The sequence below is a fragment of the Anopheles coluzzii genome, chromosome X, assembly GCF_943734685.1.
Source record: "Anopheles coluzzii chromosome X, AcolN3, whole genome shotgun sequence".
Classification (NCBI taxonomy): domain Eukaryota; kingdom Metazoa; phylum Arthropoda; class Insecta; order Diptera; family Culicidae; genus Anopheles; species Anopheles coluzzii.
Genome location: NC_064669.1, coordinates 6,445,689 through 6,473,388, shown reverse-complemented (window position 1 = coordinate 6,473,388; position 27,700 = coordinate 6,445,689). Strand labels below are relative to the sequence as shown.

Sequence of the window (27,700 nt, the reverse complement as noted above, 5' to 3'; positions counted from 1 at the left end):
TCAACACGACTCAAGCTGGATTGAGTTCGACAGTTCTTTGTTATGTGATGAAAATCATGTGTTGAAACTGAAATTTCATTTTGAAGTAAATACACCATTTGGCAGCTGTTGAAAAACATCTTGGATGCGGTGAATAATTATGTGCACATTCGAAAGTGACTTGGAAAACCCTGTAATACATTTTCAATTATCAAATCAAACCGCGGGCAAAAAGTAATACCAGATGGTTCGGCGAAAAAACAATGGCAGTAACCCGTTGAAGTGTTGAAAATCATGCTGAAAAAATTAAAAAGCATTGTGATGGAAATGAAATGCCAGATCAATGTAGAATAACTTTCTTGCAAGCAGGTTAATAACAATGTTTACATTCGAAAGTGACTTGGAAAACCCTGTACAATTTTCAACGCGATGAAAAACAATGTTTACATTTGAAAGTGACTTGGAAACCCCTGTAAAAGTTCTCAGTTTCAGCCTCCAAATTTTTATCATGCATAAGCAAACCTGATCAAACTTGTGGCGAATCAGCGTCGGTTTACATTTGTTTTTAGGCTTATCTAATTTCTGCCGCCAACTGTCAAACTCCATATAAAAAAATGCTTATCGTAAAACTTTCCAATAATAGAAATGCTGTTCAGGTTTTCTGTTGTACTTTATCCATTTTCTTATTAGCTAATTGGCTAAATAGCTATTTTCAAATTATTTCCTGATGCTGTCATCCGTCGCATCCAGGCCAGGCGTGATATTTGCCAAATAAAGTCAAATCTAACACAGCCAGGACCAGCCTAAAAAGCAAAAATTATTCCATTAAAAACTCGTTATTAAGGTGGTTTTGAGCCGTTTTAGCACATACTCATCAGTTTTGCAGGATTCCAATTGGTTTGAGCAACTGGATTCGAATGTCCCACAGAAGGAATTTTCACGTTCACGTTTGTCATAAAGTTATACTTTTTTCATATGAATTATCGGTTTTCAGTATGAACTTGTTTTACGGACGGAAGTCGTTCCGTCAGTCTACTCTTATCTGCTGCACTGCTCGTCACAAAACCGCATCATCAAACCCTCATTGAAGCTCCTGTACGAAGGCTCAGTGCAAAAAGCTAAACCATGAACAGTGCCTTTGCAGCGTTGCAAGTGAGAAGTTCGGCACAATCCCCGCAACAAGTCAACCCTTACCTTCAAGCCGCAGCTGCTGCAGATGAGTTTCGAGCGGCTTGAGCGCCCGCAGCGGCACGTACTCGAAGTAGTTCTTGCGCAGATCGAGCCGGGTCAGGGCGCGCAGCGTCCGGAACGCGTCCGACGCCACCGTGATCAGCCGGTTGCCGTTCAGGTACAGCTCCTGCAGCGCCCCCAGATGGCGCAGCGCGTTCTTGTGGATGCGCTCGAGCTGGTTGGCGGACGCGTCGAGCACGCGCAGCTTCTGCAGGTCCTGCGCAAACTCGTCCAGCTCGCGGATGCTGTTGGTGGACAGGTTGAGCGTCTCGAGCAGCCGCAGCCCCTGCAGCCGCTCCTTCGGCAGCAGCTCCAGCTCGTTCACGCTCAGATCGAGCAGCTGCAGGCTGGCGAGGGCCACGAACGCGCCGGGCGAGATGCGGTTGATGCGGTTGTGCGCCAGGTGCAGCCGCTGCACCGCCGGGTACAGCTCGAAGTCTTTGCTGGTCACGATCGACAGGTTGGTGCGGCTGATGACGAGCTCGCGCAGATGCGGGAAGCGCTGCTGGTCGGCGTCGGCCGAGATGCGCTGCAGCGGGTTGCCGGTAAGGTTGAGCCAGGCCAGCCGGGCCAGCGACGCCTCCGAGAGGGCCAGGTTGGGGATGCGCCCGAACCGGTTCGCCGACAGATCGACGCGCTGCAGGCTGACCGAGTGCTTGAAGAAGTTCTCCGGCAGCGCCAGCAGCAGGTTGCCGCTGAGATCGAGCGTGTCGAGATGGGGCAGCGTGTCGGCGGTGAACCCGCCCAGCGTCGTGATGCTGTTCGCGTGCAGGTCGAGCGTGCGCAGGTTCGGCAGCCCGCTCAGCTTGTAGAAATCGATCGCCGTCAGCTGGTTGCGGGACAGCGTCAGCACCTCGAGCGTGGACACGTTCAGCAGGGCGAGGTGCGGGAAGTCCGCCAGCCGGTTGCCGTGCAGCCGCAGCTCCTTGAACACGTGCAGCCCGGCGAAGGAGCCGCGGCGCAGCACGCGCAGCTCGTTCTCGCTCAGATCCAGCCGGACGAGGTTCACGTTGCGCTGGAGCAGGGCGGTGGGCAGGTCACCGATGGCGCAGCGCGCCAACTCCAGCACCTGCAGCGAGACCAGCCGATCGAGCAGCCCCTCGCGCACGGCCGTAAAGTTGTTCGCGGCGAGGCGCAGCGTACGCACCGGGCTCGCGTCGAGATGGCGCAGCTCGCCCGCCGGCAGCCGGTTCTCCTCCAGCGTCAGCTCGGCCAGATTGAGCAGCCCGCGGAAGGCGCCCGGCTCGAGCCGCGTCAGGTTGCAGCCGCGCAGGTTCACGCTCGCCACCGGCAGGCCCGGCTGCAGTGCGTCCGCACCGAGCGTCTGCAGGTTGTTGTAGCTGAGGTCGAGCGTGCGGAGGCCGTGCAGCGCCCCGAACACGTTGGCCCGCAGCGCCCCGAGCAGGTTGTGCGCGAGCAGCAGCTCCTCCAGCTCGGCCAGCCGGCGGAACAGCTCCGGCTGCAGGTCGCTCAGCCGGTTGCGCGACAGATCGAGCAGCTTGAGCCGCCCGAGCGCATCGAACGTGCCGGGCTCGAGCGCGATCAGCGAGTTGTTGCGCAGGTACAGCTTCTCCAGGTGGACCGTCTCGGCGAACAGGGCGCGGTCGAGCGAGCGCAGCTGGTTGTGCTCCAGCCACACCATCTGCACGCTCGTCTGGCCGCGAAACGCTTGCGCGTGCAGATGGCGCAGCGCGTTGCCACTGAGCTGGATCGAGAGCAGCGCCGACTCGGCCGGCTGGCCGGCCAGCTCGCCGTCCAGCACCGCCGGCTCGCCCTTCGTGCTGATCAGCTTCCCGTGCGTCGTCACCGCCATCAGCGGCGAGTGGGCGGGCGTGTGCGGCCCGGGCCCACCGGCAAACACCGCGTCCAGCTCCTCCAGCGCGTTGTCCTGCAGGTTGACGTACTGCAGCTGCGGGCAGCCGCTGAGCGCGCCGCGCTCCACCACCCGCAGCTCGTTGTTCTGCAGATGCAGCTCCATCAGGTCGGCGGCGGGCGCGAACAGCGCCGCCCGGATCTGCCGCAACCGATTGCCATTGAGGCGCAGCTCGCGCAGCTTCCCCTGCCGCTGGAACAGCCGCTCGTCCAGCTCGAGCAGCGCGTTCCCGTCGAGCGCTAGCGAGGTCAGCTCGGGCGTCGGCTCGAAAAAGCGCACCGGTATCTTTTCGAGCAGATTGTGGCTGAGGAACAGCTGCTCGAGGCTAGCGAGCGAGGCGAGCGCCTCCCCGTCCAGCCGCTGCAGCGCGTTGTGCTCCATGTACAGCACCTTCACGCCGGTCGAGTTGGCGAAGCAGTCGTCCGTCAGCTCGAGCAGGTTGTTCTCGCTGAGGAAGACCTCGCGCAGCACGGGCAGGTTGGCGAACACGCCGCTCACGTAGTGCACGTGGTTGCGGCTCAGGTCGACCGTGTGCAGCCGCCGGTTCGCCGCGAACACGTCCGGGTCGAGGTAGACGATCCGGTTGTGGCTGAGGTCGAGCGACTGCAGCTCGTGCAGCGACACGAACGCGTCCCGGTGCACCTGCTCGATGAAGTTGTTGTAGAGCGAGAGCGTCTTCAGGGCGGGAAAGGCGCCGAAGATGTCGCCGTACAGCTCGGCGAAGTTGTTCAGGCTGAGGTCGAGGAAGGAGAGCGCCCCGAACCGGGTGTAGCTGTCGTCCGGCTCGAGCGAGGCGATCTCGTTCATCGAGAGGCGCACCAGGCGGAGGTGCTCCAGCTGGCGAAGCGCCAGCGTCGGGAACTGGCGCAACCGGTTCTCGGACAGGTCGAGCTCGGCCAGCGACTCCTCCAGCCCGGCCAGCGCGTTCGTGGGGACGCGCTCGATCTGGTTGCTTTTCAGGTTGAGCTTCACCAGGTGGAGCCCATGGAAGGCGTAGTCCTCCAGCGTGCCGATCTCGTTCGCGTCCAGATCGAGCACCATCAGCTTCTTCAGACCGACGATCGCTTTCGAGGGCACCTGGGGGTGTGATGCATTTTAAAAGCGTAAGAATCAGTCCGAAACGTTAAAATCATGTTAAAATGACAGTTAATGAAGGCGGACTGCATACCTTCAGGCGGATTGCTTCACAAACTGCATAAATTCAACGACGCCCCCCTGAAAGGTATGCAATTTGCTCCACAAACACCAGGCTTTTGGCATCCCTTACCCCTCGGCACACCTACCTGCGTCAGCTTCCCGTTGATAATGCTCAGGCTCTCGAGATGGGACCGCAGGGGCAGCAAACTGTTCGGCTTGAGCTGCTGCAGGCTCGAGTGGGAGAACTGCAGGTGCCGGATGCTCACGTTACCGGCGGGCGCCGAGTCCAAGCCGAGCCCTACACCACCACCACTGCCGCCGGCAGTGGAGAATGCCGCCCCCTGGAACAGATCCACCGTCAGCGTCTTCACCGACCGGTCAAAGTCGTACACCGAGAGCGACTGGATGGGCGACGAGATGACCTGCAGGGTCGAGCGGAGGGCCGCCAGCGTGATGCCGGGACACTCGAGAAAGATGCCTAAATGAGGAGGGAGGAGGAGGAGGAGCGTTGGGGTGGCGGATAATGAAACGAAACCGACGGGAATGATAAGAACGTACTGCATTAAGTGAAATTTTTCGGGCCTTAAGAACCCGTTCCATGCCGGGCCGATGTAAACTAGCCGAAGGGAAAGAGGAACTCAGATAATGATACGGGGGGGGGGGGGGAGGGAGGGGAGCAGGCAACGGGGAAGCCATTATACCGCCTTGCCACAGCTGGCGATTATGTGCGATTATGGCGAAGGGTTTCGGTTTTATCGGTACGCCTGAATCTATGCAACCAGCACCACACGCACCACGGGTCTGTTAGGCGCGCCTGCAAGGTATGCAAGCGGTACGACATGGAGGATGGAACGGGAAATTGAGTAATAAAAAACACACACACACACACACTACACGCACACAACCAAGCTGCTATGTTACCAAGCGTGTGAGATCTTTCCCTTGCCCTCGCCAGGTTCTCGCCGAAATGAAATTATTACGTGACGGTATGTGCAAACGCACACCAGGGGAAAAGGGGGCAGCCGTGCCCGGGCTCGTGTTACGCAACCGGGACGATAGCAAAACGCAGGCAAGCGCCTCGAGCGGCAAGATTTCAGCAAACGTTTTGCGCACGAAGGCATCGGCCCCGGCAAATCAGTCAGGGATGAACTATGACATACAGCAGACCGCATGTCCGGGAGGATGGAGCGTGCGAAGAGGGACTGGAAGGAGCAAGGAAGGAGGGGTAAAACATCAACATCACACACCCATTACCGGGCGAGTTTTGTTCGCCACACACTCATAATCTCCGGTCCTCTTGCGTGCGATGAAGCGATTGCGATTGGGCTTGGGAAGCGGTAGCGGCAAGATGGAGCGGGATTTTCCGGTCAACACACAACCGAATGTGGTAGATACGATACGTGTCGGTGTGTGTGTGTGTTTGAGAGTGTTGCTTTTTGAAAATTGAAACAAGCAACGAACGAATAATCCTGGAATTGTTGTGCTTCCTGCTGCAGGAATCGTGTTGAACTAGCTCTCGGGTTTGCTTGTCCCGCTCCTGTTCTCTCCGTCCTGCAACGGAATAACGAGCCACAACGGGTCGAGAAGGGAAGCTTTCGCCCAAGGCGAAGAGTAATTTGCTCGCGTCAATGTTCATCTTGTATCTTCGTTCGCTTGTCCACAGACGCCGGCTCCAGCGGGGGCTGACGCATCGATCATAGCCAGGTTTTTCGGTCCTCGAGCTGTCCTGAAATAACAAGACTAGCTTGCCATCGATTCAGGCTGAGGGTTGCCGATTGACAAGGGAGGGGAAGGGAGGGTGATAGAGGAGTGCGAAAGGATTTTGCAGAATTTTCCGAATGCTTCCTCTAGCCAACCCTGACGCGAGCGAGACAAACCCGATGGTTTTGCGGTGCTGGTTGCATAATTTTAGGGGAATTTCAAACTGCTCGAATTTTTTCTTCAATTTATGTTAATACATTTTTGCATAAAACCAAACAAGCCATGAGGATTGGAGTACTTACCATCTTCAAATTTGTAGCACGGGCAGGCGGAATTTTCCGCAAAGCTCGGACACTCGATATCGTTCACCGCGTACATCGGTGCGGGGCCCGCCTGCCCGCGGCCCTTGCCGGGCGTGTCGGCCGCCCCGGTCCGGTACCGTGTCGTGCCGGAGCCGCCCCCGCCCGTACCGGAGCGCAGCTGCAGCTCCTCCATCTGGCCGCTGTCGACGAGCTGGACGAGCAGCACGAAGGCCACCGCCACCATCCGGCACCGAGCGACCGCCCGCACACGCATCGCTTTGTAAACAGTGTACACACACACACACACACTCACGCGTTGGCTGACGGCAGTAGGTCGGCCCGTTCCTCACCGCTAACCGTGCACAAATGAACCGGGTGGATAGGCAGGCGGGTGGCGGAACTACGATTGCCGGGCATTCCGGGCCAACTGCTTGCTTGGTGGGGGGGGCGAGGGCGCGCGAGAGGGAATTGTGTGAGGAAAGGGAACGCACCACTGAGACACAGCACACAAACTCACGCACACACACACACAAAGTACGACACTGGACACTACTGCAACGGGCAACGGTTGAAAGCTCGTGACGGCATTAAATCTAAACACATTTTTCTTTTGCAGGCTTCACACGATTTCTACGATCTGCAAAGAGAAGGAAAGAGGAAAAATGGCTTTCAATTAATCAGTCGAGCAGTTGATGTTTTTTTTTAAGGTAGGCGCCCCCAAAAGTATGCAATACAGTTGCGAAACCGCTTTAACTGGCATCAAATTGCATATCTGCAGGCGTAGCACAATAGTCGAGCAGTGTGTACACTTTTTACACTACAATTGTCTACATTTAGGCGCAAAACTACACGAAAAGACAAACAACGCCTAAAACTATGCAAAATAAATCTTTTTTATTACTTCCCAGCGATAAAACATGCATTTAAATGCTGCTAGATGATTAATTTTTGAAGTTCTTTTACGTTTTGCTTACTGCACCAGGTCGAAATTGTGCTTCAATTATTACGATCGTAGGATGGCATTCAGCATTCAACAACCATACTATCCAACAGCTCTGCATCCGACCATTCTGCCTGTCATCAGTGTTGAGTGTTGCGTTTGTCGATGCAGCCACCATGAATTCCGACAAATTAGTTCCTCCCGTCTGGCGGTAGGTGATAAAAAGCTAAAGCCACTTGCACCATTTGAAGCGCCCTGGTCCTTCCTCCCCTCCCCATTCCAGCAACCGTACCAGCCTCATCATCATCGTGATCGCATGGGAAACAGCACGCCACATTACACCGGCAAACCGACGTTCGTTCTGGCGTTCTCGTCAAACCTGCCCCACCGTGACAAGGGGGCAGAGCTATGACCGACCGATTTTCCGCACCGTTGCGTGTTGCGCTTCCGCTGCAAACCGGCGAACGGGCGACCCGACCCGAATGCCACCGCTCCATTACCTTTTGCTGGTTTATGCTGCTGCATTTTCTTACCACCGCTGGGAAAGTCTACGCGCCCTCGTGTGTGTACCGTTGTGCACTGTAGCTATTGTTTTATGTCAACGGAAAATAATGATTTTTCCTGCTTTCTTTTTCGATTTAGTTTTTATGTTGAAAGTACAGCAAAAACTATATGCAACGCAAGAGTTTTTACATTGTGCGTTGCTTGCCGTACGGTTCCGTGCGACGCCAACTATCACCGGACCCGCCGGGTGACGGTGTCTTAAAGCACACAGCCACCCGGGCACGCTGGTCGCTCCTAGGTTTCAGAAGTTTTGCTCGCGAAAACAATTTTCATTTTAATGCATCTTTTATGCACTCACTCGTCGAAAGTTCGTTCCAATTTGCTGCCGTTTAAAAAACGCTCCGCCCGGTCGTTCGCTTTCGACGCTCTCCCTCCCGGTAAGCGTTAATTTAAATGCAAGGGGCAACAGCAAAACAGGCAGCAAAAAAAAGAAAGGAAAAGTCACTCACAAAAAACCAGTTGCGAAACAACAAGCATTCCTGCTTCCTGACCCGAACCGAACGCGGACGACGAATTTCCTTCCGTGTTCTTTTTGGTGTGTAGCTATCTGAGCGGGCTTTTTCCCCTGCCTTCTTCTTTCTTAACTGACCATCTCTGCCCATCCGTGCCGCTGTGTGTGTTTGTGGGGGTGTGTTGGTGCGTGTTTAATGAAGACGAGCTGCTAACTTTATTTTCACCTTTTGCCGCTCACCGGTTACTCTTCATCAAAGCAAACGAAAAAAACAAAAAAGGTAGGCAACAAGTGAACGGCCACGTGTTAATTTCTGGCCGTGCAGAGGCGCGTGGAAAGCAGACGAGGTTGGCGCGGTCGGCAAAGCAGTTATCCCAAGCAGCCGAAGAAAACAACGCTTATTGCCCAGCGGACATTGATGGAACGAAGCAAAAAAAAAAACAGCGAGGAAAAAATTAAGATCCGGATGAAAGACAAGCTTCATGCTTGATACAACCAGTAAACTTCAATTTGAGCTCGTCCAAACAGCAACAAAAACATTGCTGAAAGACGGATAGAACTTTAAGGGAAACAAAAACATATTTTCAGCAGCGCAATGAAGTGCGATGTTTTTCTTTTGCTAAGTTTCTTACTAAACTTGTGTGGGACTTTTCTGCAAGCTTACCTCCTAAAGGTATGCAATTGCAAGACATTAAGCAAAATTTTGGGCCAATCGCGCCTAAAGTTAGGCAATTCTCACTTCAAATGGTTTAGCGGATGATTTTGAACCGAAATGTATTTTTTTATTTTAAATAAAATTAATTTAAATAAAAACAATGGCCTGGCAGTGGGTAAAAATGTGATTGATGCAGCAAAAAAAGCTCAAACACAGAAAGTATTGGAGGAATTTGCTTTTTTTTCATGCACCACGGTTGTTAGCAGACGAACAAAATCTTTATCCCACCAGCAGCATACATCACTAGATCTATATTTTGAAGGATTCCTTCTCAAGTGGGTTTAAATCAAAATTAAATCGCTGTACATTGTTTCCATCCCCATATAAAGTTTTCCGTTTAACACCTGTCTAGCGGTTTAACACATTGCATACTGTCGGGCGTTTAAATTCCAATATTGTGCGCTGGACCAGTTAAACACTGTTTGCTCGCACGTTGCTTCTGCGAATTATAATACCTTCTTCATTCATTCGTACTATCAGCTTACTGCACCTGCTAGCCAGCACCGGGTCGGCAGCGCGTGGTAACAAAGTTTTCAAACAATTATGCCAATTTCAATGAATGACATCCGCTGCACGCGGCAACTCCCCATTCTCGCCTTTGGGCGTTTTAATTCTCTTCTAGGCTGCATTATGGTGTTCTTTTTTTGCTCTCTCTCTCTCTCTCTCTCTCTCTCTCTCTCTCTCTCTCTCTCTCTCTTTTCTCTGTCACCTCCCATCACTGCTTCTTCCCGCCTGCTCCCACGCAAGAAATAAAAGCATCCGCGTAATTGAAGCGAGCAGCGGAACGGGCACACAAGTTCGCTCAACTTTTCGCTAACCTGCGACGGACCGGACGGGCGAACTGACTGAAGAAGAAGAAGAAGAAGCATAGGAAGAAAAAACAACGCACACACACACACACAGAATAGAAGGTAAGTCAACGCGCGTCGGGTCGTGTGGGTTGCGGGCCACTAAATTAGGGCAGGCCCTTCGGGATGAAGGAGCTGGCCTGGTTCATCGCTGCGCGCGGCTAGCAAGAACGCTTGATTGGTGTGCTGTTTGCTTTGCATGGGTAGTTGTGTATGTATGTATGTGTGTGTGTGTGTGTCATGGCAAACGGGAGCTGCACGGGTTTCATTTTGATATATTTTTACTCTATTCCCTGGTGCTTTTTTTATTCTTGCCTTGTTAAGGTACCCCGCGCTGCACGCCCGGTGCTTTTGTGCGGCAATTCAATGGCAAGAGCTGCGATCACGGGTGATGCCCCTGATGAGATCCTGTCTCCGGCACGAGCCCGAGACCTTTCAAACGCTCCCCAAAGTGGGCGTCCCCGTGCACTCTCTCTCTCTCTCTCTCTTTCTGCTTCGCCCACTCTATCGTTACATTTATTGCGAAGTGAACCACTCGACTGTTGCCAATGAACAAAACCCTGCACACTGTGAAGCCAAATCAGACACAAGCGAAAGTGAACGAAATCAACCGAAGCCCCAGTTTTGCGTATGTATGGGTAGAGTTTACTGCTACGTTACGGGGCAAGGAAAGAAATTTGTGCCCGTCCCAGCACCATCCCACCATCCCGTGAGGGTTTTTTTTTTTTTTTTTTTGAACGCACTTGCAGCTGATTTCTCTTTGCAGGCTCCGGGCGCGCAACGGTGCCCTCCCTGCGAACAGGGTCACCAGGGCTCAGCGATGGAGTATCGATTTTTGCTCCGCCAAATGCTTCACCCTGCTTGCCAGTGGGATACACTACACTTGGAAAGATAGCACGGCGGCGGCGGCAACAGCCTGTCGCGCCTGTCGTTCATCATGGCCCAGGGAAGTGTTTGCCAGCGCACACGCAGCGAAAAAGATACCGCCACTGCATTGCTTCGATGGCATTTCGAGGACCTTTCACTACCGCACGTTACTGCTTTATGCGCTACCGCTTTTCACATCCGTACCGACCGCCACATTCATCTCGCCCGTGTCGGCTCTACCGCTGGCCAGCAAATCTTTGCCCGCCGAGTCGGTAAATAAATAAACAGCACCTTCCGCACACATTACTGCATCCTGGTCACGGCACCAGCCGAGCAAAAACCCACATTTCATCAAATATGCATATCATTTCCAGCAGCAGCAGCGAGCGCACACAAAACTTATCACGCATCCCTCCCACTCCCCTGCAGGCTCCAGCTCCAACAATGAGCTAGAAGATACAACAAGGGAGCAAAACAGGGGGAGAGAGAGAGAGAGAGGTAGAGCGAAAAGTCACACGCTAGCAAGACGGCACGGAAAATGAAGCCATCTTCTGCGCGCGCGAGCAAAGGAAACCCCCGCCACGCCCAAGGGGAAGCAGAGGCCCAACCGGCTCCAGCAACAGGAAAGGACGCACTTAAGACGTTGTAAATTTTAATAAAACCCATTTGTCTAGCAAAACACGCACCCCTTCCCTCGTTTTGTAACGGGTCCGGCTCCGGAAAGGCTTTTCGCTTGGCCCCTTTTCCAGCGCGAACCCACGCTCAAGGCAGCGGTGATGGTCGCGCCACGTCCGTTTTCAAGAAATTTTGTGTGTTTTTTTTTTGGGCTTTACAATTTTCGACCAAGTGAGCTTCGGTTGCTTCGGCGAGCTTTGTAACGAATGACACACTGCACAGCAACATGGCGGACGGAGCGCCGGCATGGGATGGTCCACCGGGAGCGATATTTTAGCGTGCCGCGCTGGTCGCACCATTCTGACCGTCGCTTTAGTTTGATTTGTTTTTGTTCCCTTTACCATTTCCTTGCCTGATGATTGTAGTGCGATGCGTGAAGCCTAACTTTTAGGCGTCATCTAACTGCAGCACTCGAACATTACTGTGTGACGTCACGAGCTTCGTTTTACAACACCGGGTTGGTTTCTATGTGCTAAAATGAAAAGGGAATGCTTCTTTTTTCCAGGGCGAAACTAATAAAAAGTAACTTCAGAGCGCAAAAGCTTCGAACATGATCGAAAAACGCTTCAAAACTAGTCGCTAGGATATATTTTATTGCACATCAAACGTTTTAAAAATAAACTGTATCATAAAACAGCAAACAGAGAGTGAATAAAACACAAATTCTGAACGACCCGTTGCTCTCTCTCTCTCTTTCTCTTCCCTTTTTTTTCGTTTTTTGTACAAAGCAAAGTTGGCCCTGTTGAAAGGATGGTACAAAAATAACCATTCTCCTCCCTGCCCCTTCAGCCCCATGCACGTCCTCTCATTAGATCAATAGAAACTCATTAAAGAAAGCATTCTTATCTGAGTTGTGGGCGACAAGCAAAGGAAAGCAAACATTTTAAGCAGTGCAGTAGCGCAACCCAGCACTCGAATTCGTCCTTCTGCCTTCTTCCCCTTTCACAGCCACTGTGTGTGTGTGTGTGTGCGGGGGAATGCGAACGAAATTCGATTTGCCTGAGCCCTTTTTTGGCACGAGGCACGATTTCGGCAAAACAGATTACCGGTGGGTTTGGCGAAACAAAGACGCGCGGTTTCTCGGGCCCACGTTCCCCCACTGCCAATAACGCTCTTTGTTCCTGGTCCCACTTAGTGTGGGTGTGTGTGTGTGTGTTTGTGTGAGTGGCACTCTAGCGCAAAGTGCCGGCCGCAAATCATTAATTAATGTAATTGATGATAATCCGAAACCGAAATCCGCCGGCAAGGGTCCGAAAGCCCCACCGCATTAGTAAATGCGTTCCCTTTTTTTTTGTGTCGTTGTCTTCACTTCAACCCTTAGTCCCCTTAGTAGCAAGAGTACGGGACGGGGAACCAATGCTGGCCTTCGGTAGGTGCCTACCGCAACTGAGCCCCCTTTTGCAGCCTTCGGTCCATCAATCTTTACCATCCGGCAGCGGCAAACTGAAGCCCAATCGCCCATCGCCAACACCGAGCGCTAATCAGGGCGAGCGAATTTATTCACTCAACTTTTACCTTCACTGTTTGTTTGTATCTCTATTTTTCTTACTTGCTTTTGTTGCTTTAATAGGGTTGCGGAGGGGGAAAAACCCTCCACCAGTAAATGGGACGGGGAGCAACGGTGACAGCGGCAACAAACGAATTCCCGATGATGCTGCTAATCTATCACACCGATCCCTCGAGGAGTAAAGCAAAGCAAAATAAAAAACAAGACAGCAAACTTTGGAACCCAACCTGTCCAAAACTGTCACCCTCTCGCCGGGAATGGTAACGTTTGCTGGCACACGCGCCACACAATCAATCAACGGATGCGACCCACTTTGGGCGGAATGAAGTGATCCGCAGCTGGTGCACGGGAGCTCGCTTTCACCGCGATGCGAGTTGCGAATGGCAGCGAACCGAAGGATGGAAAAGGCGTTTTTTGTGTTACTACAATCACTTGACACTGTTGCCTGCTTTACTGTGCTCACTCATCGACATTTGAATAGACGATGGTGCTTGAGAGGCAAATGTTTGAACAACAATTACAAATTCATGATAATGTATGCTTCGTGTGTAACAGCAGTCCATCATTATTTCATTACTGCCTCGCGCAGTGTGGATTACTGAAGAGCTACTTTAAAGCTGGAATGCACAAGGTAGGTAGCTTAGCAAATTCATCTTGTCTTGAAACAATCTTTCAAATACAAAATTTGTACAACAAAAATAGCCCAAACCACTCGTAACGGACGTTCCAGTAGCAATTCATTCTGATTGAAAATTTGCTGCACGCCTGAAAGGTATACTCTTTGCATCACACCATACTATTTGTAAGCGTTTTATTAGGCGGCGCTCTGGCACCGATCGAACACGACATCCGACTCGTGCAAACCCATCCCAAGGAACATTTGTTCTAGATTTGTAATCATGAACTGCACGAATGGTGCTCAAAATAGTAAAAATTCTAGATTTTTGCGTGATAAACCGCGTTGAAAGCGTTAAAGTTTCGTTTGTGCGTGTATGCGACCTTCTTCTACTGGAGGATTTCATGCGGCGTTAGTTCGTGAAAATTCGGTGGTTTTCGGTATTATTTATTGAAGATGTATTGCGTGGCGCGCGCAGGGGCCTTTGCTATATTAAAAATAAAATAAAACTCAAGATAACCTTACTTGCTATAAATTTTAAAACAGACATAAACATTCAGTGCGTGGTCAGGAGCGTACAAATTGATGTTAAGAAGAAGCTTGGAAGCATCATTTTCGCCTTTTATTAACTTTGCTACAAAAACGGCTCGTACTACCTCCCTACGTGTCTCGCCAAAGTCCAAAGCACAGAGAAGAAAGTAACGAAAAAGCCACATCTCAGTCGATTTTAAAGGGCTTGTTCTAAAAGTCCCTTAGACTGGTGCAGTTTTAGGGGAAGTTTAAGGTGCCAGTTTAAGGGAAATAGAGCGAAAGCCCGATTTTCGAGCCCGACAATGTCAATTGAGATGTAATCATTAGGAGGAGCACTGTCAGATACAAACAAACAAACACAGACAAACATCAAGTCGAATATGGCTGTTGATTCTGTCTGTTATGTTCGATACCCGCCTGTGCTGAGAGTACCTTGGCTGTCAAACACAGTGGATAGAATTCAATTCGGGACATTTTCAAGTTTGTTTACGTACTTTGTCTCCTTTTCTTCTTAAAATTGCGTGCAAAATATTTAAAATAGCCATCAATAATGATTGCAATGCTGCACCTGCAATTGTAACACGAAATGTACAATTTTGAAAGGTATAAAACTATTAAATGTACATAATGCGTCTGTGTGCGCTGTATATGTTTTGGCAGGCAAGTTTGTTTACATTTTTCAATATGAAATTTGAATGATTTTTATATTATTATTGATTTGAATTACTAGTAAATTATTCGTTGAAGCTTCCCCCTGTGGATGGATATTCATTTCATTTTCATTCAGTTCATTTAAACTATGAAAATGTTTCATAGTAGTGATGAGAAAAATGAAGTTTTTGTCGGAATCGATTCCGGCTACCTCCGCAGTTTTCTGGAATCGATTCCGAAAAGTAGGTCCGGAATTAGTTTTCCGGAATCGGCTCCAGAATCGGAATCGACTCCGGAATTGACTCCGGAATCGACTCCAGAATCGGAATCGGCTCCGGAATCGGAATCAGTTCCGCAATCGACTCCGGAGTCGATTCCGGAATCGAAGTCTGCTCTCGAATCTGAAATGGCTCATAAATTACCTACCAAACGGAGTCAGTTTCGGCATCGCCATAAAAATAGGCGTTTGGGTCCAATCATACTACGTATTGAAAACCGCTAAAATCCAAATTTACTTGTAAAATCCATTCTCATGGAAATTCCCGCACTGATTACGCTCCGGAACCAACTCCGGAATCAGCTCCGGAACCGGCACCGGAATCAGTTCCAGAATCGGCTTCGGAGCCAACTCCGGAATCGGCTCCGAAATCGGCATCGATTCCAGCATCGGAATCGGCTCCGTAATTGATTCCGACCACGGAATCGGAATCGAGTAGGTCCGATTCCGAGCTCCCACCACTACTTCATAGGCGTATTGCAGTGCATCATGACACGTCTATAAGACATCGCACATGTGGCAGAGCGCCTTTCGAACAAAGTCGTGTTTGTTTGTCTTGTTCGATTGGTGGCAGAGTCGTGCCTTATTATTTTTAACGATCCAAGATAATTTTAGTGATAAATAAAGAATTTAATTATTGTTTCTCCAACGAAACGAAATAATATAAATTGAACTAGTGTTCAGTTTTAAAAAAGAATACGCTCAGTTTCTCCATGTTTCTACTACAACCGCCATTACACTGTACTTTGTAATCATGTGGCTTTCCTTCAGACAATAAAGCGAGGAATTGAAAAAAAATGTCCAACCAACAAGCGTGTAAGCGTGTAAGCGTATTATCATGTATTTTGCAAGGGTATAGAATGCATTCTTCAACACAGCACGACTGATACTTGTTGCGTCAAACTCATCTCTATCGACAATGCTGAAAATTCTTCGTAATTAATCAAACACTTGCCCTCCCAAAACTATGCAACTCGCATCGCTTACAAGCCTCTCCTTACAAACAAGCGACAGCTGCACAGCCTGTAAATGGATATTGAACCTTGAAGCGGGTCTTCATTAGAAGGCACTAGAGCGGAAGAAAGGTTTGCCCTTTCATATTCTCAAGCTCCGATCCAGCTTACGCCAAGCAAACTACCTCCGCCTGCTAGATGCTATAAGGTAGCCTTACCCTTGAACGAACAGTTAAGGCTAGATGAAGAAGAAAGAAGAAAGCAAAAAACACAGCAAAAATAAAGAAAATCGAACAAATAAAAGCGAAACCATTGCAAGCATTGCGTTAAACACACCAGCACAAACGCGAATAGGCATGCGAATAAAAAGAGGAAGAAAGCGCGCTCCCGAATCTACCCCCCCCCCCCTCCCCTCTCCCGCACCACACTTTTGCACCAACAGCCCCCGGTTCGGTTGAATGGATCGTGCAAGCAGCATCCAATCCCCGTTGCCGATGGCGCTCTATCCTTGCTTTCTTGCCGCCCCTCCTTTAATCCGTGGGGTTAGCGCATCAGCTACAACCACTAATGAAAAATCCTGGCCCGCTGCTTCTCACCCGTGCGATGAGCGGGGATGAGAGGGAGAGGGGGAGCTGGACGGCACGAGTCACCTTTTCCATACCTGGATTGAACGGTGAGAAATGCTGCCTCCCCCGATTCGATAGATAATCGCATGCTGCAAAAGGTATGCGCCTCATTGCACATCCCAATCCACACCTACAAACACACACACACACATACAGGATTTTCCCAGAAGCAATAGAAGAACGAATGGAATGGAAATTATCCCATCCCAGGGAAACAGGAAAAATTTATAAACGGATCCGGAACGGAGAGCGATCCAATGGCAGTGTGACCATCGCTTCGTTCCCCGTGCTACGATTGGAAGGGTATAAAACTTCATCACCGTATATTTGCAAGCCAACTTCAAAAGGATGAGCTGGGCATGCCGAACGGGCATGCTGGAAAAGAACAAACGGAATGAATAAAAAGGCAGCAGCGGTGGCGGAGGCGGCCGGGCTACCATCGACCGTGTTTCATGCTGGCGAGAGCGAGCTGCTGATTATTCAACGCCTTTTTTCGCCCCCGTTCCCGGTGCGTGTGAAGAGAAAAAAGAGAGGAAGAAAAAAAACACACAAACACACACAGAGCACGAGCGAACGAGCGAAAGAATTCCAACGCTCGGGGGGGTGGTTCACCGCTTCACCCCGCAAGCGCTACCGTAAAGCGATACTGCATCTCTACAAGTGGCAAGGGACAGAGGAGGAGGGAATGGGGATGGAAGAGGTGTATGAGGTGAACCAGCGCGGGGAAAGCAGAACGACAACCACCCGCTAGATGCTGGACAAATGGAACCTGGATAAATAAATTATGTTTTCATTTTCCTTCCTTTGACAAACGGTACCTGGCTGGCGGAAGCTGTGGGCCGGCAGACGGGAGCGGGGTAGGAGTTAACCGGGGCGGTGAAACAAAGCACCGATGAAGCTTGAAGCACCCAGGCATTACACCCCCCCACCCCCCCACCCCCCTGGGAGAACAAAGCACCACAACAGAAGCGTTCCGGGAAGCACGGGGAGACATTTCGAAACACACAATCCTGGTCACGGCACCACGGCGGCGTAATGAACAGTGCACTGCCGGTCGCCGGTGGGCGATAGAATTACTCATATTTCTTTCGCTTCGGATCTCGGGTTCGATGAAGATTTTTCTTCTTTCCAATCAAGTTCGTTCCCTCCGGTTGTACCACACACACACACACACACACGCACACAAACAAAAAGAAATGTCCGCAGCCTGAGTTTAAGGGGTGGAAAGCGAGCACGACTGCTAGGGCTGGAGTGTTATATTGAAATATTTCAACAACCGCCGTTGCTGCGCCAATGCCGGAATACCGAACCGAAAGAGGAATGTGGCAGGTGAGGCGGTGAAGCCCTTTTTTTTTGCAAGAGCCTTAATCTTACGATTGCATAGCGATTGCAGCGAGCACGTAAATTGAACTCCGGTCCTCGGTCGGACCTTTTTCCGCAAAGCCAGCGCAGCAACGTCCCCCAAGGTCCGGGCGGGTGCGATTATCTACTCAAAAGCCCGCCTCACTGCAAATAAATTGGTCAAAACCCCGGGCATACGGGCATCGGGGACGCACGGCGGTGAACCCCACCGCAGCAGCAGCAAAACTCTCACACCAAGATGTATCCTTCCCGACAGGCGGCCAAACTCGCCGGAATGCAACGACTGCTGAGACGCTGTAGAGCACGCTACCCGGACTGCATCCTTTGGCGCGTGCCAGGCGACATTCCAGTCCCGAGGGGAGTATGTAAGTGTGTGTGTGTTTGTATGTTGCTCTGTTGCGCTGTTTGCGGTTTGCTTCAATAAATTGTACCCGGTCGACATTTATCAAACCCCGGCGCCCCGCGGCCCCAAGAGGGGGGGGGGGGTTCGCAAACGGCAGCAAAAGCTATTTTCCATTTCCTCGAGCCCGACCCACTGGCCATTTCTCTTCCTCTCTTTTCCCCACTCCGCGCCTCACACGTGGCATCGGCAGCGCGCTGCAGTAATGCAGCCGAGCCAAGCCGAACGAAACTTCTTTCTTCCTTTACCCAGCGCGCACAGCGCAGTGTGGGTGGTGGTTTTGGCAAAACAAAAGCACACCACTCTTCAAGACGTTTGATCCTTGCAGTAACGCGCTTTAATGAGTGTGTGTGTGTGTGCTGCCTTTAATGGTCATAAAACGGTTGTGTTTGTGTTCGGGTCTAGGCAACAGCAGCAGCTAGTGCGCCTGCTGAAACGAACCAGTGTTAAGGACACTGTTGTGCCCGCGCCCGTGACGCTGGCTGACGGGTAATGGGTTTGCTGTCATTTAAAGCACACAACTCACACGCATACCACAATGTAAGCGAGCGGTTTCATCTTTTCTACGGGAAGTTGGAATTTGAAAGACAATATTTTAAAGGATTTTTTCCACCAAATAATAAACAAACGCACACACACAGAGCTACCCTTGGGGGGGGGGGGGGGGGGGGGGGGGGGGGTGAGCTGAGATTTTTCCCACCAAACCATGGAGCGGTGGAATTTATAATCTCACGCGAGTTTCGGGGGGAGAGTGAAACTCCCGAATCTCATTACGCGGCTGCGGTGAGGTGAAGCAAATGTGTTATGCCGCAACCTTATGCCACACAAATTACCACACCGGTGCCCCACCCTTTCCAGCCTGTTATGCCTGTTGCGGCTGGGGCGAGTCTCATCCACACTTTATCTGTTTTTTTTAGTGATTTTTCTTCGGCTGGAGGGGTTTCTCGCTTAAGCAACAGAAAATCCCTAAGACATCTTTATTTATTTCCCCTTTAAGACGAACATTTTAAGACACTTTTGCTTGTCCCTGAGCAAATGGTGGAATTGGTTTTTTGTTTTTTTTTTTGTTTTGCTCAGTTCTACTTTTTAACTGTGTTAGCTGGTTCTATTTTCTGCTGTTGCTTCTTTTTTTTTGCTCTCATTGCTCATTTCGTTTCGTACTTGCCCCAGCTTAATTTGTATTGTACTGTTCGCACCATTTTTCCTACTTTCGTTTTCCTTCTCTCTCTCTCTCTCTCTCTCTCTCTCTCTCTCTCTCTCTCTCTCTCTCTCTCTCTCTCTCTCTCTCTCTCTCTCTCTCTCTCTGTGTAGCTCCAAAATTAACGTCCTCTTTGCTGTTCATTTCCGCGAGCCAAAAAGAAGCCAGTAAAAGGCAAAGAGAGTGTGTGTGTGTGTGTTATAATGTCTCCGAGCAAAAACTCTGCCGTGTGCGTCTGCCGTATTTTCGAAAGATGTTTTCCACTCCCTTCCCGTCGTCCCAGTTATTTTCTTTTCAAATTCTTTTTCCTCCTTCGTTCTTTTACCCTTAATGAGAACTTTTCATTTCAAGTAGCACACACACACACACACACACACACACTGGTGAGGAGGAAGAGACGCTTTAGGCGTCTCCGGACGCCCAAGGTTGCTGGCGAACGTTAATATCGGGCGCCCTCGCTTCCCCACAACCAAACCGGCCGCGAGTGGTGGAATGCTATTACGAATGAAAATTTAATCCTCATTTAATGAAACGTGCTACACGCGCGTGTGTGTGTGTGTGTGTGAGCGTGTTCGCAGAAGCTTCCCGCACGTACACAGCGAGCCGCGAACGTATCAGCCCTTTTTCGTTTCTTGTTTTTTTCCGCGCCCGAAACGCGGGATTGTGATGCACGACACGGACAAATGACACCAATTCCAATTTGCTCGCTCGGTGCTCGCGATCTCGCCCGGTGATGAAGGGGAGAGGAGGGGGGGGGGAGGAGGAGGAGAAGTAGATATGCGAGCGAAGGATTTGTAAAAGATGGGACGGAAGCGCGAATGCAGCCATTTTGGGAGGCTAAATATAGCAACGGGCGCAGTTGCGTGTATTTGTAGCCTGCTGCAGCGATTACCGGCGCATTAGGAAACTAATCGACCCGAGCGGATGATCCGGTTGTTTCGTGTTTTATTCTCGCACACACACACACACACACACACACAAATACTGTGTGCACTGTATTAGCGTTTTTATTTTATGTTTTTTTAGCCTGTTTTAAGGATGCATGTCAGCTGGTTACTGCAATAAAGGGTAAAATAAACAACATATTGCATAACTTCAGGCGCCGCGTTACATACGTTCGCCTCCAAGTATGCAATGCGCATTACAAAGCTAAGCTTCTACGGTTCACTGTGCTCTTTTATTGCGCCGTTCGGTAGCGACAAAACGTGCCAGCTCGATACGCATTGCCTCGCAACTAGTCAAACCATTGTCCCTGAACGAGCTAATAAGCTACTCGCTTACGTCCTTAAATGTGTCTTTTTTTTTTTGTTCTTTGCCTGATTTTCATCACACCCGGCACAGCAAAGCAAAGGCGTCTCGGGAAAGCACCTTCTAGCTGTCGTGCGGCCGCTATCACCCAAATCTCTCAGCAAGTCAGCACGACCTTGCCTTCATCTTCAAGACCCCATCTACCCTTTGCACGGGAATGAAATGGGATACTCGGGCAGGGCCCGAGCACCGTACTCGATCGCCTACACGGTTCCATTGGCAGCGTGCCGATGCTTGCCACCCGGGAACCGGCCTTTCCCCGCACGACTAATTTAATTCGCCCGAACCAACAAAACCCCCAAAAATACAGCTCCAGTCGACATGGGCCTTTTGCCCAGCATCCGGATCCAATCAGCTCGCAAAACAATGCCCAATTGCTCACTCTCAATGGCTGGAAGGGCAACAACAACAACAAAACACACCAACGAAAGCAAAACTCACACATTCACAAGCGCCACAGTCAAGCAACAGCAAAAAATGGAGAAAAGGACCTTTCTGCTAAAAAAAAAAAACTAGACAAAACAGAAAATTCGGCTCCATTTCAAGATTTCCGTGCTGCCGTGGCGTGAGAGAGGCGAGTGGTGGAGGAAGCCGTCATCCAACCCCCAACCAAAAAAAAAAAAAAAGGGACAATCGAAAGAGCAGCCCAATATTCGTTTACATCGGTTCCAGCCACGTCATCCGGTCGAGGGTTTTAACGGGTTCCGCTCGCAAGCCGTACAACTGTCACCCAAAATCCAAAACAACACACACACACACACCAGAGGACGAGACTGGAGGGAGACGGGAGGGAGCAAAAACAAAGGTAGAAAAAAATACCCCTCCCACACTGGACAGGACGCAAAAGTTGCGTCAAATAACTGCCGGAACTGGTGTTTCGGGCTTTGGATAGTTTTCACCATCGCTTCGAACACAAGAAAAGCTGTCAGGTTCGAAAATTCACACCCACAAACACACACTGCACGGCCGTGAAGGGTCGAGCCTGACACCTCCAGCCCTTCCGGAAGAAAAAAAGGACACGCGAGCATGTTTTGTTTTTTTTTTGTTTTTTGCCTTCGAGTGGAAGTTTATTTGGAGGTGCTGCCCTGTCTGCCCATGTCCTGTGCTTTCTAGGCTCTAGGTCACCCCACCCACCCTTGCGCTTTGTTTGCTGCCCAGTTTGTACACTTCATTTCATTTTCTCGGGCGAGCTCCATCGCCCACACACACACACACACATTCCTTTCCGGTGCGTCCGATACGTGCTTTGTTTAGTAAATGCTTCATTGAAAATCGGTCAAGAAAATGGGGTTCGGGTTTAGGTTTGGGTCTCAGAGGGGGGTGGGGAAGGGGGGGGGGGGGTTTCACATTTCTGTAATGTGTATGACACCTTTTGCTGCCCCCCCCCCCCCTGGAACGGTTCGTTTGATTTCGTTTCGGTAGAGGCGGGGATAGAGTGTTCTTTTGTATATATTTGTCTTAAAAATGCAAAAAACACACACACACACACACACAGCAAACAAGCAGCAAGCTTTCCGGTTTTATGTTCACCCTTCATTAGGTTCAATTTTCGAACACGGGTTTTTCGTGTTTTTGGGATTTTTTGTTTATTCCTTTTTTTAATTCAATCCAAGCCGAAAACATCCAATAACGGAACCTTTTTCTTGTGCTCAAAAGAATCGCATTCAGTTCCGTTCATTCCAAACAAGTCCCAAACATTGCTGCTCGCTTAATCCGTCCAGCGTGTGAGCGGAAAGCATGTAGCCAGCGCCACTACGTGGAAATTGCACCGATTGACCGGCTCGCCACGTGCGCTGCTGTGCGTGTAGCATACCTTGCAGGCGCACACAAAAAAAAAAGAAACCCCTTTATCTATGCAATCTGTACAGCGTGCTTAGCATTAAAATTGATTTCTGTTTCTACTCCCAACAATTGATTATCAATCTGACCAGCACAAAAGGCGCGATAACGCCGAACCTGGTGTCCCATTTTCGAAACCCCCCCCCCCCGTTTTGCTTCGTTCGATGGGTTTCTTTTGTGCCGCATCGCTCCCGGGTCGGGCACGCGGAATTGCAAAGCAGCACGACAGCCGGCCCCAGGGCCATTTTCCCACTTTACGACCGATTATCGGATCGGGTTCGCCATCTTATCGCTGGTGGGGCGATGAGCCCGTTGCTCGGCGAGCGCGCTCAATTACCCTCAATTGCTGCCACGGAGTTGAGGGGGGGGGGGAGGGGGGGAAGGAACAGGAGGGGGGGGGGGGGCAGAATAAACCCTTTTTGTTTGTTTGCATTTCACCATGTTCAGCGTCGTCGGAATTCATCGGCAGGAATAAATTGGTGCGCACACAAACAAACAAAACAACACGAAACTCGAAACAACAGCACCAAACAATGGCTCTCGCTTACAAAACACTTTCTCGGGAACAGTTTCAAAAACCTCCCCCCAAAAACGCACTCCTCTTCCGCCCGAACTACGGGCGATAATTTCCTGTTCCGAGTGGCGGAGCATGGAGCATGGAGGTGAAACGGAGATTGAAGAGGGAAGAGATTGACGCTTTGTGTGTGTGTGTGTGTGTGCGGACACAGCCAACCACCGGACACGACCTTTTCCGGATGGTCTTTTCCAATCATAATCATCATCATCATCTTCATCATCGCCGTCGTCGTCCTCGACAACGCCGTCGTCCTGACAAAGTCGTCGTAAAACCAAATGGCCACGTTTACGGACATTGACAACAACGGTCGGGATGGGCGTGAGGGATTGAGCGAAGGGATAATAATCACACCAACATGCTTCGCCCGAAACCACCTCACGCGCACCGCAACCGGACGAAGCGCTCGGCCGTTGCTAGCTGAGCATCAACCGGCGTCCGTCCGTCCGGACGGGGCGCGACGAGTGTGAGGAGGTGAAATCGGAGCATTACCGGTCCGAGGTTACTCTTGCAAAACCTCCCCCCCTCCCCCCCACCCGCTGGGCGGACGTACAAGACAAGACAGAGGCCATGGAGCCGAAACCTTTGCGAAACCGAGGCTGTCAGCGCTGTGGCGGCTTCTGCAGTAAATGACTCATTTCCGCTTTTTCTTTCCCTTTTGAGATACTGTCACACACACACACGCACACACACACACATTTGCTTCATAGCGGATGCAGGACGGAACGGAGTAATGCAGCGAAAGCCCGAACGAAACTTGTCCATTATCAAACCGAAACCCGCATCCCTGCTCGACACATTTTTGGCAGTCGTTCGACGTTTGCTGAGAGGGGGGCATGGGGCCACAGACCGTTTGTCACGGTGGGGCCGAACGATGACGCTTTATGGTCAAACTGTCAACATGTTTTTAATTATTATAGATTTATTTCGTCGATTAGGGCTGAAACAATGCTGCGACGGGCTCGGTTGGATTGCGCTTACGCAGGGGATTTTTTAATTATCGAAGGGAAATTTGCAATCCCCGGTGCCGTGACCGGGATACAACGGAAAGGTTGTTAAAAGTGATACATGTTTGCTAACCGTTGGTTATTGTAAGGCACTTTCAAGCAAGCAGAAACTATAACCAAAATCATAATGTTTCACAACACTCGTTTGCGCCTGTAACGGGCTGTTTCCTGGGAAATCCTTTCCGGAGGAACTTTGGCTTTCCCCCACACCAGCCGCCCGGCTCACTTTGGGCAGTATAATTGGACACGAACCACCGAGCACGTTGTTTCGCTTGCCGGGGCGTATCTCCCCGGGGAAGAATAGGCAGAGAAATGGGGAGCTGGGCAAAGCCGGGACCTAATAAAACGGAACGGATGCTCTGGCACGTGACCGTTGCCTAACGATCCCTCAGCCACTCGGGCTCGGGCCTTTCTGACGGATTGGGCGGCGTTTAGTATACCTACTTCGGGCCACCAATGCAACACGGGATTAAAGCTACGACTTCGTCTTAACTTTCCGGCCAGGGACGCCAAGCAGCAAACCGGAATGTAACAGTGCTGCCCCGGAAAGTGCTTCCCTGCTCTGCCCGCAATTGGTTGGCAATTAGCTCGCTGGCCACTCTTAAAAAGTGGGCCAATCGACGGGAGAAAGCCCCACTAGCCCAATGATGCCGGACGGTGATAATGTCTGCGTATCCAAATTAAAACCCTGGCTTCCTGGTAGGTAGGCCGCTCGTCGCGGGGAAATCCAAACGTACTGCCGCAGTAAATCGCTTCCAGGGCCGTGCAAGCAGCAAAGCAACACAAACGAAGAAACGGGACCAACCCTGAAAAACACCGAACGACACCGGTCGCGCCGGTTTGACCTCGGTGTCTCCCGCAGCGGGAGCCATTTAGCCCCTTTTTTTTGGCATTGGTTCTAGCGCTTCGGTATCGGAACAGAAATACCGCTGCAAATTGCTGGCCGCTTGCCCATTCGGGAAGGGACAGGTTACGGGTCGCGTTTATGTGTGTGTGTGTGTGTGTGTGTGTGTGTGGTTGTTTCCACTGCCAGCTAAACCTCAGCGGCTAAGGCTCATCCTCAGAGCGGGCAAGGACGCGTTAACGCGCCTGGATGTATGCCAACAGCGGGCTGAGCTTTTTTTTTTCTTTTCGTTTTGAAGGTAGGCCACCGTTTTCCGGCACGACCGGAAGAACGACATCTTGCACTCGCCCGTTTAGCCCCAGACTAACACACACACACACACACAAGGCTGCACCACATGTATGCTTGCAACTGTTGAAACTGGCTTTCCTCGATCTCGTGAGCGGCGCTTTGTGGCGAAATGTTCGATATATTTAGCTTCACAAATAGCTCATTGCTTGTTTTCTTTTGTATTTTCGAAATTCATTTACTGAGAGGAAGATGTCACAAAATGTTCAGCTACAATTGCATACATGTAGGTGCTTCCACTCGCGAATGTATTCACTTTCGAGCCCAATCAACAAACCGCCTGCGTGTATGCAATTCGTACTACTTAATCGGTTGCTGCTGTATAAATTACACCGCGAGCGAGTTAAAATCAACAGCTACACAGCCCAAACTACACCAAAGCATCTCTAATTATTCCACAACATTTAGGGCTGTCGCGGCTCGAAACCAAACAAAAGCGTTAATATCAAAACTGCTTAGCACAATCCGTAATCAAGAAAGCGGCAGAAGCGACCGTTTCTTACCAGTCCGTGTTTGCGCAGTCCCGAGCCCGAGCTATTTTGCTCATGTTTTTCCCACCCGCTCACCCGCAAGCCGTGTTCCAGTTTCAGCCGCCCACCACCAACAAAAAGGAAACGGTTTCGTAACACACAATACGTTACAAATCGACACGTAATCGAAAAACAGTTTCCAAAACCGCTCCGCCTTACAAGCCCCGGCTTGAGTAAATAAACAGTAGCAGCTGAAAATTGAGTCGCTTCATGCCGTGAACTTTAGCGATCCGCTTTTCCTGCCACCACCTTCTTCCCTTTGCACCCACCCTTCCCCCCCCCCCCATTCACCCCGAGCGCGTAGTATGCTGGAATCGCTAGCCCCGATTCTCGCTGGGGCGTATTTATTTCCTGCTCGCTTTGTGCCGTTCACCGAAGCTTTTGCCTCGCTCGCGGGCAAAGTACGAGAGCGCACCGCGTGCGGCAGCAGGTTCGGTACGGGCAGGCCGACACGGGAAGCAGAAAAGCCCGCGTTCATACCCGATTATCGCTTGTACCTTTTTATTCTTCCGTTTTTTTTTTGTTTTTTTTTTTTGTACGTCAATTGTGAACTCGAGTTACAGTGGAGTGTTTTGTTCTCCCATTCTTTCCGTCCGTTTGACGCTTTGTCGATGCTGGTAAATCGATTGACATCGTTTTAAAATGCCCATTCTCTTACGGTGACCTAGAGCGCTAGGTTCAATTGACTTTTCTGTTCGCCGCGCCTAAAGGTATGCAATGTAACAACCGCAATGGTTAAAGCGGCAGAGAGCAAGTTATTATATTAGCAAAGATTCTATTATACAATCGAAATGAAAAATAAATCATCACATTCGAAAGATTCTTGTACATAAAAGCCCGCTGCATTACTAGATTGCATACCTTTAGGCGCTCTAAAATTCATCCATGTTTACAGGTTACCGGTTTGCTATTTTCATACCTCATTTCCCATGTACGATTGCAATATTTCAACGTGTGATCACATCCGTATTGTTATTCGATGCAAGCAAACGCAGTACAGCCGTGTCGCGGCAATGGCGTCGGGCCGTAAATGTTACATTTCAGGAAACAAAGTAAAGATAAAACTCAAGATTTGTGGTCCTTTTTGTATGTATGTGTGTGTGCTTCACCACTAATAACTCAAAATATGACATTAAACTGTGTGACGACGCAATTTCGGCGACCGTTCCGTGGATCGAACGAAACCTGCCCGAGCAAGAAATGACCAACCGCAGCAAATAAAAAAATAAAACAAAAAAGCTAAAGAAGGTGTGCAAGATATCCTTCCCAGCGCAAACAACCATTCCTTCGGCGCAGGCATAAATCCTGCACCAAAGCAGGAAGAAAAGCAAACAACCAGTTTCACACGAAAACACAAACACACACACACACACACTCAGGCGAGCAGAAATCGGGAACTTCTTTTTCCGGCCGCCTGCCAAATATCCATCATCGCTGAACCCGAAGAAAGGGGCAGCGCATTAAACGGCCATTACGGTTGATGTATAACATCGTTTGCGGCGGCTCGGTGGCTTGCTGTCCGCGTCGCAATGGTAAAATAAATTCATCGTCCGGAAAAAAATAAACACACACACACACACACGCCGCGCGCACAGCCCAATCGTCCGAAAGAAAGCTGGAGGAGAAGCCATCAAGGGAACATGGGATGCACAACAACACCGCACAAAACGCACCGGACGCGGCAACACAAAACAACGTTTTGCCGAATCGGAGGCTGAAACCGTAACAAGACAGACAGCGTCCTTGCCGACATGCGTTTATGTGTGTGTGTGTGTGTGTGTAGTAGGTTCGGTTTTTATGGCCCTTTCACGTCATCAAACACTAACTGTCTCCTTGGAGAGGTTTTT

At 50.4% G+C, this 27,700-nt stretch overlaps 1 protein-coding gene across 4 annotated transcripts in view; it reads right to left on the bottom strand.

Moving 5' to 3' along the window:
- LOC120953647 (protein artichoke) overlaps positions 1 to 27,700 on the bottom strand; it is a 102,953-nt gene that overhangs the window by 9,091 nt on the left and 66,162 nt on the right. For all 4 annotated transcript variants that reach the window (XM_049611032.1, XM_049611028.1, XM_049611029.1 and 1 more), the window contains exons 4-6: positions 6,223 to 6,859; positions 4,366 to 4,697; positions 1,174 to 4,159 (exon numbers count right to left, since the gene is read on the bottom strand). In XM_049611032.1, coding sequence (XP_049466989.1) covers positions 1,174 to 4,159; positions 4,366 to 4,697; positions 6,223 to 6,496 — 3,592 coding nt within the window. In that variant the 5' untranslated portion in view covers positions 6,497 to 6,859. The remainder of the gene's footprint in view (positions 1 to 1,173; positions 4,160 to 4,365; positions 4,698 to 6,222; positions 6,860 to 27,700) is intronic.